Source organism: Urocitellus parryii, chromosome 5 (genome assembly GCF_045843805.1).
Source record: "Urocitellus parryii isolate mUroPar1 chromosome 5, mUroPar1.hap1, whole genome shotgun sequence".
Taxonomy (NCBI): Eukaryota; Metazoa; Chordata; class Mammalia; order Rodentia; family Sciuridae; genus Urocitellus; species Urocitellus parryii.
This window is the reverse complement of record NC_135535.1, coordinates 23,576,603-23,591,756: the sequence shown is the minus strand read 5'-3', so window position 1 is coordinate 23,591,756 and position 15,154 is coordinate 23,576,603. Positions and strand designations below refer to the sequence as shown.

The following is a 15,154-nucleotide window of genomic DNA, read 5'->3' as shown; positions in this document are numbered from 1 at the left end:
TATTCTTGCTGGCATTTTCAGTCTTAATTTACCAACAGAGTGAATGAATATGATTTTCATTATTACAAAGGCACCCAGTCCAGATGTAAGAGAATCTATCAGGCAAGTATAGTTAGCCTTTACAAAATGCCAGCTCCCAGCATTTGTGTCTTCTGTGCTCTGTGCCTACATTTATCATAGAACAGATGTCTTAGAATTTTGGTTGTATATCTTTTTCAGTGTCCTCAGATGTTGCAATATGAATTAAGATGCTTACTGATATACTATCCTGAGTCCCTAAAATAAGTCCTCCAATAGATCAGACTATCTCAAACTCAAGAGATTTTGTACATGTAGTTTTTTTTTTAAATAAAGTGTATGTTGTGTTTCATATCTATTTTCAAGAATTCAACTTTTAATTTAAACAATTCTTTTCTAGAACACTAATAATCAGTTTTTCAGTAACAGAAAAAACCTATCAGATTGCTATCTTTGAGCCATAGTCTAGAATATTCTCTGCTGAAAATGTCACTAAATCCACTCCTTTACAGTTTTAACCCAAACTCATTTGTCTTTTCAACTTAGATTGACTGAGACAGGAGAATGAGCATCCATAAGAGTAGAGATTCTAGAATGTACTGTACCACTCAATTTTACTATCTAAGGTCCATTCAGTTATCCTTTCCAGGAATAATTTCCCTTCATCTCTAAAATACATAATCTTTGTGCTCAAATACTGCTGTGAAGTGGAAAGATGAGTTCTTTGGGTGGAATGAGAGTCACCAGAATGTCCATGATGTAGGTATTGAATTCATAACAAAGAGCCAAGTATCTAAGTCAGGAGGTTGTCTGTGAATATAAACAAATCAGGAATAAATAGGGACAAGGAGAGAGTGGTGTTTGAATGTAAGCACAAGCAGGACTCCAGAGGACCTGCCTTGACTTGGTGAAGATTTGTGGCTTGCTTTCATTTCCAGGTCTGAATGGTAAGTGCCAGTACATCAACCCTGGAGTAGAACAAATTTCTTTCAAATTTGATGCTCGCTTCTTAATTTTTAAATTTGTTTTATGCACCTTGAAAGTGTTACCTTATCTTTAAAATAGGGCATTTTACATGTGTCCCTGTTCTTATCTCTGTATGAAAGAACATCACCAGATGGAAGAAATACTAATATTTGTTTGGGTGAATTGATAAGCAAATTAGCTCACAGCATTTGAAAGTTGAGAAATGGAAGTAAACTAAACTTTTTCTTTTTCCTTTTTTCCCATAATACTAACCAGCACGGGGGCGGGGGAGGGGGGAGGGAAGCTAGATTCTGGGTTATAGCAAATAAATCTCATTGACTAAATTTGGTCATTCATTGTCATGACAACCTTCACTTGGAGCTAATTAGAAGTTAACTAGAACACTTGACGAGATTGTTTCTGGTCTGGAATTGGATAGGATTTCATAACTGCTATAATCTGATATATTTATTTCTATTACAATATATATTGTTGGTGGGTTATGGACTATAAGAGTCCAAAAATGTGCCTTTGGACGATATGTGGGATAGTAAATCACATTCTTTCTCACTCCCTCCTTTTTTCTTTTCTAAAATAAGCCAAGAACTTTAGAATATAGATATTAATTTAAGTTAAAATTAGGAGCGAGAGCTACAGAACAGGTCTTCCAATCACTTCTTGCTTGAAAACCTGTGTACCCTTCTGAAATGAACAACATTGGCTCAGAATGACTGAGTTATTTTAATCTTTTAGAGAGCTCAAGGGCATGTTCAGAGCATACCAGACTTTTAAAAGTATATGAAAGATGCAAATCCTTATTTGGAACGATAGTATACTGATATAGGAAGCTGAATACAAGTTTTCCAGATCACCTATGATTAATTTGGCAAATATTTAAGGTATACTTGGATGGTACAAGGCAATTAAAATTAGTATATAGTCATATTTGAAAAATCAAAGTCCTATAAAAGCATATAGAAAAATATAATTGAACATGGGCTTCAATTATCAAATTCTTTCTGAGAAACCATTATGTGAAAAAGTGTTCTAGGCCTGGGGATGTGAAGACATTCAGGAATGAATACAAATGGAGAAGCTTAAACATTGTATGAATGTGGCCATATATAGTACCCAGTGGTCATTCATAATGATTCCAACCACCTGCTAGCCTTCTCAGCAAAGTGACATTTGAAGTGTGATGTTGAAAATCACTGGAAACGTTCTATATCTTTCAGAATTTCTCATAAGAACATTTAGGGGTATTATAGTTTAGATATTAGGTATCCCTCAAAACCTCATGTGTGAGACAATACAAGATTTTCATATGGAATGATTGGATTATGAAAGCCTTAACCCAATTGGTGAATTAATCCCCTATAGGGATTAACTAAGTAATAACTGAAGGCAGGTAGGGTATGGCTGGAGGAGGTAGGTCTTTGGGGGTGTGCCTCTGGGGTACATATTTGGAGAGCTGAGCTCTCTTCTGTCTCCTTCCTGGTGTGATGGCTTGAGCTGCTTCCCTTCATCATACCCTTACACCGTGATGTTCTGCCTTGCTGCAGGCCCTGAAGAATCAAGCTGGCTATTTGTGGACTACAACCTCTGAAACTCTGAGCCCCCAAATAAACTTCTCCTCTTCTAAAATTGTTCTTGTCAGGTCTTTTAGTCACAACAGTGAAAAAGCTAGGGTGAATTTTTAATAACACATAGCAAAACTACTTTCAGTTTTTTCTCAGCTGTTTTAGCTAGCATTTGCAACTGTAATGAAATTACTGACATATGCTACCTAGGAAGAAAAGAGGTTTATTAAGCTCACTATTTTAGTGATTCAAAGTTCAGACTCTGACTCTGGTGAGGGGCCCAGTGTAGATGGCAGATGGTATAACAACAACCGAAGATCACATCTTGAACTGGGAAGTAGAGGGAGAGCTAGATGGGCTAGGCTTGATCCTTTTATAACGTCCCTCTCAAGAGAATTCTAGGGGTTACAGAGAACTATTACTGAGATCATGCTCCCCCTCATGACCTAAGGACCTATTACTAGACCCTACCTCTTAGAGGTCCACAACATCTCCCAGGGCTGCCACTCTGGGGATCCAGCCTTGAATCACATGAACCTCTGGGGGACATAGTGATGCCCTATCCAAACTGTAGCACCGGCTCTGGTATCTCCCGACATCCACAGCAACCCTAACACTGGCTTAAACTCCTAACACTCTTCCTCCAGCTAGTGTGCAGCATTTTGTTTCTTATCTTCTTCCTGCTCTCACTTAGGTCTTTATTATGTAGTCCAACTTTCTGACTGACTTCTCCATGATGCAGGTTCTATACTATACAGAAGGGCAAGGTTTCTGTAATCCTTCTTTTTCACTGGTATGGCTGTTGATGAAAACTATTCCAATTTATTATTTTTAAAATCTTATTTACATAGATTGTGTGTGTGTGCATGTGTGTGTGTGTGTAGAGAAAGCTAAGCAAGATAATGTACTATTAAATAGCTCAAATGGCATTCTATAATAACTCCTATAGACTGAAAAGAAAGTCACTTTTCCTCTTATCCCAAAATATCCTATGTCCTTGCTGTATTGCTTTAGTAATTAGCCATTTATACAGCTCTTCTTCTCTCTTGACTGTGAATTCCTTTTGCTTAGATATCTTATTGATCTTTGTATCATAGATACCTAGTGCTTCTTCAGTAGTTATTTGTGAAACTTCTAGTTGGATACCTGTAGAGAAACTCATTCCAGACTGAGAATAGAGCAAGAGATTAGTTATGAAGTCACAGAGCGGAATCTTATATTCAGGAGACAGTATGATATCTATTGTGGAAGAAGAGTAGGGGGAATGTAGTGGTAGGTGGGCCTGGGGAGATCCATGGAATAAGTGCTGCTTCCTCTCTGCCCACACCACATAGTGCTGGAGGAGTCTGTCTCCCCTGTTCCTCTCACTAGACCAAGAGCTCCTTAAAACTCTCTTTGTGTCTGGTTAATATCTTGTTACCACTCCATGGCATGTTGGAGGCAGTCCACAGATGTTGAGTGAATAGTGAAGGAACTTTGTTCTCTAGAAAAGAACTGTGGAAAGTCAAGCTGAGGTCTGGGGGTTAGGAGGAGGCAGGGGCAGCATCTCACCTGGAAGGGCATCCCACTATCTACCCCTACAATTTGCTAAAACAGCCATATTGGTATATGAAGGAGTAATGAGGGAAGCCAGAGTTTGAAAGCTTGAAAAAAAAAAGTGGGAAGTTTCTTTCCTATTACATGTAAAAAATTATGAGGATTTCAGCTCATCCCAAGAACTGGATTTAATATGTCCAAGTCATTCAGAAGGACATCCCCCATGCCTGACATAAATAAACCTAAAAGGTGGAAAGATTTATTTTGGCTAAACAGTGTCAGAGATATCAGTCCATAGTTGCTTAACCCCATTGCTGTGAATTCGTGGTGAGGAAACATGGTCAGAAGTGCATGGGGAGCAAATGTGCTTACCTCATGGGAAGCAGAGAGAGAGAAAGAAATAGGAAGAGAGAAAGAGCATATTTTGACCATGCAAGGGGCATGGGGAAAAATAAACCCCTTCAAAAGCACTCCCCAGTGACCTGTTTCCTCCAACTGGGACCCGTCTCTTCAAGTTTCCACCATTCCCAACAGCACCACTGTGGTGGGCAGTCCTTACCACATGAGCTTGTGGGGGACACTCCACATCCACAGTCTCACAGTATTGAGGACTGAGCAAAGGTCCGTCTGCACCCTCCCTGCTCCCCCACCAACCTCAGCACGCCTCCAGCCACTTTCTGGTTAGGATTGCATTCTGTGCTTTTCCTGTCTTCACTTCTGCGGTAGTGAGGTCATGGGAGGTACTCACAGCCCAACCTCAGATCAGCCAATTTTACAGTATGTGTATGTGGTTTACTTCAAATGATGCCAGAGTAATAGAATGTTGTGGAGACAAAATTTCTGTTTGATAAATGTTGAGACAGGCAGTGGAAGGCATTTATCAGGTAATACTGCTATCTTCATCTGTTATGTGAAATAATGATTAATGATATAGACAGTGTCATTTTGCTTGATAGGCTCTTGACAAAAATCATGACAATAACCCATCATGGATGTTATTGAAATTTTTATATATAGAGAAAACACACTTTAACCAGTCCTAAGAACTCAATTAGAGACATAAAAATACAGAAAAATTGGAGGCACATAGGAGTGGATGTACTTCCCCTCTGTCTGGTAAAGTGGACTGGGAGCCCAGAAGGCTCCACATCCTGATGTACCTGATCAGGGCTGGGCCTCCTGCCTGCCCTCCATCTTTTAGCCCCACAAACCAGGCCTCTTTTCACTCACAATCCTGGGTGAACATCACTTGCTTCCCAGACAGACTGAGCAGCCTTATAGCTGATTTCTCTTTCCCTTGTCTTCTTTTGGCCAGTTCACCTTTAAACTGTAGTCTGAATTACATTTATAAGTCAATCTCTTTCACTATTCCCTCGGTCCACTTCCTTTCCTCACTCCTATGTGACCTGTTATAAACTGACCTCTCCAGTTATTTGTCACCAAGCTTACTGCTTTGCTTCCTGTACAGGTCTACAGAAAGGAACATTTCTTCCTTTTTTTTTTTTTTTTTTGTTATCAGGGATTAAACCCAGTGTTGCTTAACCACTGAGCCACATTCTCAGCTCATTTTTTTTGTTTTGGTTTTTTTGAGACAGGATCTCACTAAGTTGCTTAGGGCCTCACTGATTTGTTTTGAACTTGCAAACATCCTGCCTCACTGTCCTGAGCCATTGGGATTCCAGGTATGTGCCACCATGCCACACTAGAAAGGACCATTTCTGATTCCTGTGCTACCTCAAAGCTCTTTGCATCATGGCTCTCTCCCGCTGGGGGACCATGGATCCCACAGGAGAGCCTCCTACTCTTTTAGTTCATACAAACCTCTTCCAGGAAGCCTTCCTCATTCCTCATACTAAGAATTGCTTAGTATGCAATAGTATCCTACCTTTCTGTCTATAACATGTCACAACTGATATGATCTGATCATATTTGACTTGATATTTAACTTCGATATGTATAAATCTATTTTTTTTAATAATTGTAAATTTTATATGAGTGGGCTGTCTTTCTTCATCTTTGTGTCCCACTGACCTACTATAATATCTTGAATAGTTGTTAAAGTGGAATTATAGTTTTGTAATTTTAAAATTGGATCTTTTCCATATGTATTCATTTACTAAAGCTTGCCCATAACCTGGTTTTGGGCTGTAAGGTCTGTTGTTGTTTGGTTCTTTATTTTAAGGTTTTAACCAGCATTGCTCAGTTATAATTTAAACAGGAAAATACTTTTATCATTGTGATATTCTGGATGCTAGTACATGCATATATTAATTCTATCATAAAAAATAACTTGTTGCTTCTGTCAGGCTGGATGCTAGCAACATTGTGAGGTTGGCATGGCTTATCTCTGACAATTTGTAGCCACCGCTCCTTTAGTTGTACATAAAGAAAACAACACTAGCTCAAGCAAAATAAATGAGGGAGGAGGCACAAACTTGTCAGCATGCAATAAGTAAGCCTGTGCAGAGCCAGCGACTGGAAACAGGGCACAGGGGGCCTCACAGAAAATGGAGCTGGAGACTCAGGAGCCAAGGCTGCACTGGGGCCCTCAGGCAACAAAGTTCTCTCTGTCATCTGTTTCCTCCTCTAGACAAACCATGCCACATCTGGCCCACTGGCTGCCTGGTATATACATTCAGTGGGGCCATGGCAGTGTCCTCAACAGGCAGTGTAGGCATGCTCTTCCATTTTCTTTTCCTATTTCTTTCCCACTCCCAGTTATTCTTTTCTGCTTAAATCCCTCCTAGGGATTGAGTCCAGGACTCTCTTCTCAGAAGAAAAGTGATTTTCTAAAATCTTAGTTTGGTGTGAATTATTTGCTTGTTATTACTCTGTGACATGAATCTTAACTGTGAATTACAGAGAAAGAATCCTAAAATAATGTATTGTTCACGATTAATTGCAGATCTTATATTTTGTGACCATCCTGTATCCTTTCAAATAACCCAGATGATTTAAGAAATGGTGATTCTGATCCTCTTTTTCTCATCTTGGGAACTAGGGTCCAGAGATGCAAAACAAGACAAAGGAAACTAATCGTTTATCATTAAATGTGCAGTATTTGACCAGTAATACCAACCTCACTATATTGCCTTCTTCTTGTTTCTAGAACATGATTATTGAATGCTGCTCTGAAATATCAGCTCTGTTTTTGAGTGACAGAGAGCCAACACCATTAACTGAGGTATGTATCTTTCAAATTGTATCTGGTTATTTACAAGTAGTATTATTGCTATGGAAATGACAACACAAAAAACATCTAATTGCAAGTACCAAGGGTCTCACCTTCCTTAATTAATGTGAAAAAATGAGTTCACAATAGCATATTACTTTGGTTAAGAATATTCTTTGTGGAAAAAAAGTTCAGTTAGTACAGAAAATTATGTAGTAGATCATTTTAAAATCACTTGAAATCTGCCATTTGGATCATAATCCCTATTAGCACTTTGGAAATATCTAGAATGTTCTCCCTTCAGAGATGAACTTTAGAATTTTTCTATCAATGAGATCATGCTTTCTGTAACTTGCTTTTGTTCCTTGAATAATAATGCCATGGAGGTATATTTATGTGGGAAAAAAAGCCTTTGTAATAGTCTCTATTATATATTTGTTGTGTCAGGCACTATTATTGATGAATAAAGAGATTTGGGGATTCTAATACATACATATTTGTTCCATTCTATGTTATATCCTCAGAGGTCATTTTTAGGAATTGAATTTTAGAGTAAAAAGTATGTATACATATTTATTATAAAATATACCTATAAAAATAATTTTGACCAGCTCCTGATAACCCCTCCCAGCTCCTGATAACCCCTATTCTACTTTCCATCTCTCTGAATTTGTCTACTCTAGGTACTGCATATAAATGGAGTCATATAATATATTTATTTTATATCTGGCTTACTTTGTGAGGCATAATGTTTCAAAGTTACCCATGTTGTAACATGTATCAGTATTTTATTGCTTTTTTAAAAAAATTATCATTATTTTTTTAAATGTTATTTAGTTGTCAATGGACCTTTATTGTATTTATTTATATGTGGTGCTGAGAATCAAACCCAGTACCTCACACATGCTAGACAAGTGCTCTACCACTAAGCCACCACTCCAACCCTCATTCTTTATTTTTTTGTCATACATATATGGAGTATAATTTCTCATTTTTCTGATTGTACGTGTTGTATAATCACATTGATCATGCAGTCATGTATGTACATAAGGTAATAATGTCTTTTTCATTCTGCTGTCCTTCCTAACCCTATACATTTTTAAAGGCTAAATAATATTCCTCTATGTCTATATACAACATTTGTTTATCAGTTCATCCATTAATGGATATTTGGGTTGTTTTCACATTTTGGCTATTGTAAATAAGTTTTTTATGAACATGGTTATGCAAGTATTTATTGGAGTTCTAGTTTTTAATTATTTAGGGTATATTCCTAGAAGTGAAGTAGCTGGATCCCCATGGTATTAATTTTTTGAGGAACACCCAAACTGTTTCCCATAGCAGCTATATAATTTTATACTTCTATTAACAATGCACAAGAATTCCAATTTCTCCATATTCTCATCAAGTATTGTTCTTTTCTTTTCTTTTATTTTAATAAAAACTATCCTAATGGGTGTGAAGTGGTATCTTGTTGTGATTTTGTTTTGCATTTCTTTAGGGACTAATGATGTTGAGAAGCTTTAAATATGATTTTTAGTCATTTGTATGTCTTTTCTGGGGAAATATCTATTCAATCCTTTGTCCTTTTTGAATTATGAATTAGTGTATATATATATATATATATATATATATATATATATATATATATGATTGCAAATGGCCCTCCAGAAATGTTGCACCAATTTTCTCTGCTCTCTGTAGTAGATGAGAGGACCAGTTTACAAACACGTTTATTTACACTAGACCTTACCTCCCTCTTCTCCTTCTCTATACAGTTATTAATTCTGAAAAGTGAAAAGTAGCATGTCATTATTTTATTCTTATTTTTAATAAGGCCAAATACATTTTACATGTTCATTGTAAATCTGTATCTTTTCTTTGTGAAGTGGTATTTGCTCATTAACTTATGTAACAAATATTTAGAGTGAACAGTCTGCATGCCAGGAAATCCCTCCTATGCACTGGAAAGCCAGCTGTGATAAGCAATAAGAGTCCTGCTCTCAAGGAATTGCCATTTTTGTGGAGGGAAATGCTTAGCAATTAATAAGCAAGAAAGTTTCAAATTTTGTCAAGTGCTTAAAAGGAAAAAAATAAAATAAAGCAATATACAAGAGGAGGGACTGGCAAATTATAGCCTGTGAACTGCATCTGGGCCACTGTTTGTTTTTTAAAATGGTGCTTTATTGGAATAGTCTTGCCTGTTTTTTCACTTGTGGTACATAGCTAGGTTTTTAGTATAACAGCAGAGATGGGTAGAGACCACCACGTATTAATCAGCTTTTCATCACCCTGACCAAAATGCCTGACACGAAGAGCTTAGAGGAGGAAAAATTTAATTTGGGCTCACAATTTCTGAGGTCCCATTCCATGGTCGGCTGACTCCACTCTGGAGTCTGAGGTGAGGCAAAACATCATGGCAGAATGTTGTGGTGGAGGGAAGCCACTCAGGTCATGGCAGCTAGAGAGTCGAGAGACAGGAGAGGCACCAAGGGACAAAATATAAATTCCAAAGGCCTACTTCCTCCAGCCACCCCTACTTGCCTATAGTTGCCACCCAGTACAGGAGTCCTTTCAGATGATTAATCCAACAAGTGGATTAATCCAGTGATGAGGTTTAGCTTCTATAATCTGATCATTTCACCTCTGACCATTCCTGCATTGTTTCACACGTGAGCTTTCAGGGGACATCTCATATCTAAACCATAACAGAGTGTGTGGTCTACAAAGCCTAAATTATTTCTTTTCTGGGATTTTATAAAGTTTGTAGGCCTCTCTGATAGAGAGTATCAGGGAATGGAGCCACAGCTTAGATAGGGTGTTCTCCTGAACATGTCTCCTTCTCAAAGGGACTTTGAAGTAAGAGCTATCAACAATCTCTGCCCTTTTTTATTGTTAGACTTTTAGCTTGTGGGGACAGTGACACTGCTCCCTCCATCCCTGAACTCTCACGGTACCATGTATACCAACCTCACTGTTACTGTTTCTTGAATCAAATTGAATTTCTTTGAGTTTTAAATATCTGTAATTTGATCTTTGCTTTTAGAAAATTCAATTGACTATTCATGGCCCTTTCCCATTTTTTAGATGGGGAGCTTAATTTTTATTATGGAAATATTTAGACTTACTCTGTCAGACGTAGTAAAACCAAGCCTAAATCTAATTTTAGACAACCCATGGTTAGCAATAGGTCACAAAAAATTGTTAATCATAAGATTTATGATGACTGATGTCAGTGGATTTGGTTTCTGACACTTGGGTTGAAAACCCAGACTTGAGTGTCATTTGTGGTATGACCTTGGGCAAATTATTTAATTTCTCTAAGCTTCAGGGTGTTTTTCATAGGTCATAATATGAAGCTCTCACAATTGTGGGGACTAAGTTGGATAATATAGTTAAATATTTTGTCATAGGGCTTACAATGAAATGTTTAGGAAGTATTTAAGCATCACTGTCATTATCATCATCATCTCCACCATGACTCTACCTTCCCTGTGTGCTTCATCCTTGTGGACTAATTTCAATCAGATTTTTAGTAGCCAAATTCGTTTTGAAAAACATTAAAGGTAGAATAAAAAACGGAAATAATTTTCTTTTCCCATAATGTAAAATTATTATTCTATCTTAGGGATTAGGTCAAGATCCCAACATGGGATCTCAGTGGTGAAGGATCCAAGAAAGGGTACCTATCACTTGAACCTCCTCCTGTATTTCTTCTGAGAGCAAGATTTACCTAATAGTGCTGGGACAGGACTTGGGCATTTATGAATTTGTCCCAAGAAATAAATTGTTAGGCAAAATTACATGCTTTAGTGGAGGTCTTTTTGTCACCAGTATGAGATCTTGCTGTGCAATTTGGTTCCTTACTGAACATACCTATTACAAATTACCTTTGCTTGTATTACCTCTTCCTAATTAAAATAAATATTGCTATGCATGGCTTGTGACATAAAGAGACTGAGAATAGCAGGGACATGAAGGAAGGGAATGAATGTCCCATACTAACCATCTTAGTAATTAATCACAGTGTATCAGAGACCATTAGGTATGATTTCTGGTCAAGCAGCAATAAAAAGCATTCCTTTAATTGCCTGCGTAGGTTTGAATTATTGCATTTCCCAAGATGTCAGGTAGGATTCAAACATGATGCTAAATATATTCTCTCTTCTTACTGTGATTAAGTCCTTTAAACAACTACCTGTCCATCATAATTATTGACTATCTGCTGCCTATAGTACATTGGTATAGATACTTTTGTAGCTGCAAAGGAAACACAGATTAAAGTTCCTATTGCCAGCTAAATTAAGTATTTTCATTAGTACACATGATACAAATCAATTTGCCTTATCAATTTCACACATACATGTGTAAAAGTATTATAAATTGAACAGATTAATGATTAATGTATGAGTGTATATGATTTGAATAGACTAGAATGGAGAAGAGGTAGGTTCCTAGGAGTAGATCCTGCTTTAAAGATGGAAAAGGTTATCTTAGATCAAGAGATCAAAGAGATTATATACAGAAACTGAAAAATAGTTCTTCTTGGTTATACCAAGTTTAGTGGTTGTGGGTTTTTTTGTTTTTGTTTTTGTTTATTTTTTTAGTTTAGGATTTTTAGCTTGACCTAGAATAGTATCTAACAGTGTGATAATAGTGATTGAAATGCAAATGCTACTACTAATAGTAATAATAATAATAAATATTTATTGAGCACATGGCATGTGCAGACATCATTAAGTGTTTGTATACATTATATCACTTAATATCATAAGAACCCTTTGAAGTGGGTTACCATCACTATTCCTACTGTTGAGATGAGAAATTGATGAACAGGAAAATTAAGTAGCATGCTCAGGTCTTAGAACTTATAAGTGGAAGAGGCAGGAGTCAAATCCAGGTCCACCTAAATTCAGGACCCACACTGTTATTGTGTGTGTGTGTGTGTGTGTGTGTGTGTGTGTGTGTAACTGGGGCTCAAACTCAGGATCTTGTGCATGTGAGGCTAGTACTCTTCCAGTGCTCTTTGCCCCCATCTCCAGATCTGCATTTTTAACTAACACCCATCCAGGGAATGACTTACTAGACTAGTGGAAGCAGCTAGGTGTGGTGGTGCAAGCCTGTAATCCCAGGGGCTTGGAAGGCTGAGGCAGGAGGATTGAGAGTTCAAAGCCAGTCTTAGCAACTTCTTGAGTCTCTAAGCAACTCAGAGAGACCCTATCTCTAAATGAAAAATAAAAGGAGCTGGGGATGTGGCTCAGTGGTAGAGCACCCTTGGGTTCAATCCCCAGTACAAAAAAAAAGAGTGACAAGGCAACGCCTGAAATAGAATAGTGGAAGCAGGTGCTCCTGGGAATTGAGGAGTGAGATGTGAGAAAGTGAGATGAGAAAGAAAAGGTCGCTAGAGTAGACTGATCTTTAAGAAGAGTTGAGAGCATGGGAAAAGAAAATGAGGAATATAGGGAAATTGCCAGAATGAGCCACAGAACTGAAGAGCAGGGGTGGTTGGGAAAAGAATTAGGGGGCATAAAGGATGCCTGTAGGGACCAAGGGTGAAGCAGAGCCATAAGGAGGGGCCAGGGAACAGACAGATTTGTATAGCACAAGTGAGGGGACACTTGAAGCAAAAACAAAACAAAACAAAACTTCCTCCTGTAGGCCTTTAGGTGGCATCTCAAGGTGGAGAGGGATACAGGTAATTGCATAAGAAGAGGAGAAGTTGGGGAAGTTCAGCCAGTGGTTTTAATTTTCCCAACTAAGTAGAGTGGGACAGGAAGCTGGAGAGCACAGTTGTCTGAGAGAAAGGTGAAATCTTGAATATCATCATCATCCAGGGCCATGGGTAAGGAAGCTGTCCCAGGACAAATAGAAGATTGAGGGCCACATTGAGATTTAAAAGTCATGTTTGTGACGATACTAGCCTTCTTGGCTTGTGATTTTTCTCAAGCAGCACTTGTCTTTTTGATATAGGAATGAAAAATGCCAATAGAAGCAAATTATTTTATTAGGCAAATGCAAGAAGGAAACAGAGGTACCTGGAAAGTCAGAGTTCTAGTGAGACAGTCAATGGCATGCAGGAGACTGTGGTGGATTATAATAGCTATGAATTTGTCTCATAATAAATAGAAATGCCTCAAGTCTCAGAAAGCATCTCAGCCTGATGTCTGCCATTATTTCTGTAGCTCCTATTGAACATAAATTAGTTTGTGCAATGTTTCTTTAAAATATGTAAATTTAACCTAAAAATCCATAATGATAGTTAAATTCTAGTGAAGTGCATGTTAGTATGTGCTTTACTAATGTACATTCCTTTTTACATGGCTGAATTTAGTGTGCTCATGATTTATTGTTTGTTTGTTTATTTATGGTGCTGTGAGTCAAACCCAGGACCTCACATGGCTGGATAACTAACTGTTCTGTTATTGAGCCACATCCCCATCCCTATTGTTTATTTAAATATCATTTTTTATATTTTTATGATAAGTTGTTGACATCGATCATTTGCTAGTGAGTAAATTACCATTCCACTATATTAACATCCCTCAGTTTATTAAGTTATTTGCATCTTTACGGCTAATGTATGGATTCCATCACATCACTACCTATACCTTATTATCTCTTCTGACCTCTTATCAGTCCTGCATGTTAGCTGAAGCAGTTGCCTCACCACACCAGCCCCTTATATTATGCTGGGTATCACATAGAAATGGACGATAGTGCGGGGCTGGAGATGTGGCTCAGCGGTAGCGCGCTTGCCTGGCATGCGTGCGGCCCGGGTTCGATCCTCAGCACCACATACCAACAAAGATGTTGTGTCTGCCGAGAACTAAAAAATAAATATTAAAAATTCTCTCTCTCTCTCTCTCTCTCTCTCCTCTCTCACTAAAAAAAAAAAAAAAAAAAAAAAAAAAAAAAAAAATGGACGATAGTGCATCTTAACTTGTATTAACCTAACTCAGATCACCACTTTTTCATTACTTTTCTTTTAAGCCCTTGGCTTATATTCTATGCACTCAATAGTAGTTGATCAAAATGTGTTATGGCGATGTACTTCCACTCTTCTCTCCTCTACTAGTACTGATTGGATCTTACATAAGATTGAGTCATATTGTATTTTTATTCTCAATGCTTTTTCCCAAGTCTGGTTCCCAGCAGGTGTTCAAAAAAATATTAAATGAATGAATAGCTCATGATACATCTTCCAGAGATAGCCCTGGATTGCTGCTCTAGTTCTGCCATTATCAGTGACTTTGGGGCCATCAGTTTTAGTCATTGGTACAGTAAACATTTGTGAAGTGCCTCCTCTGGACCAGTCACTGTGTGAGGCTTTGGCAAAAGTAAAAGCCATTTTTTGAGTTCTTTGTATATTCTGGTTATTAGGGCTCTATCTGAAGTGTGTGGAGTAAAGATTTGTTCCCAGGATGTAGGCTCCCTGTTTATCTCTCTTATTGTTTCTTTTGCTGAGAAAAAACTTTTTAGTTTGAGTAAGTCCCATTTGTTGATTCTATTTGTTAATTCTAGCGCTTTGGGTGTCCTATTGAGGAATTTGGAGCCCGATCCCACAGCGTGTAGATCATAACCAACTTTTTCTTCTATCAAATGCCGTGTCTCTGATTTAATATCAAGCTCCTTGATCCATTTTGAGTTAACTTTTGTGCTTGGCGAGAGAAAGGGATTCAGATTCATTTTGGTGCAAATGGATTTCCAGTTTTCCCAGCACCATTTGTTAAAGATGCTATCCTTCCTCCATTGCATGCTTTTAGCCCCTTTATCAAAAATAAGATAGTTGTAGTTTTGTGGATTGGTTACTGTGTCCTCTATTCTGTACCATTGGTCCACCCTCCTGTTTTGGTACCAGTACCATGCTGTTTTTGTTACTATT

The 15,154-nt window shown here is 37.8% G+C and overlaps 1 protein-coding gene across 1 annotated transcript in view; it reads left to right on the top strand.

Annotated features, from left to right (window-relative positions):
• Cfap54 (cilia and flagella associated protein 54) overlaps nucleotides 1-15,154 on the top strand; it is a 311,291-nt gene that overhangs the window by 260,274 nt on the left and 35,863 nt on the right. The window contains exon 67 of the mRNA XM_077799225.1: nucleotides 7,210-7,284. Coding sequence (XP_077655351.1) covers nucleotides 7,210-7,284 — 75 coding nt within the window. The remainder of the gene's footprint in view (nucleotides 1-7,209; nucleotides 7,285-15,154) is intronic.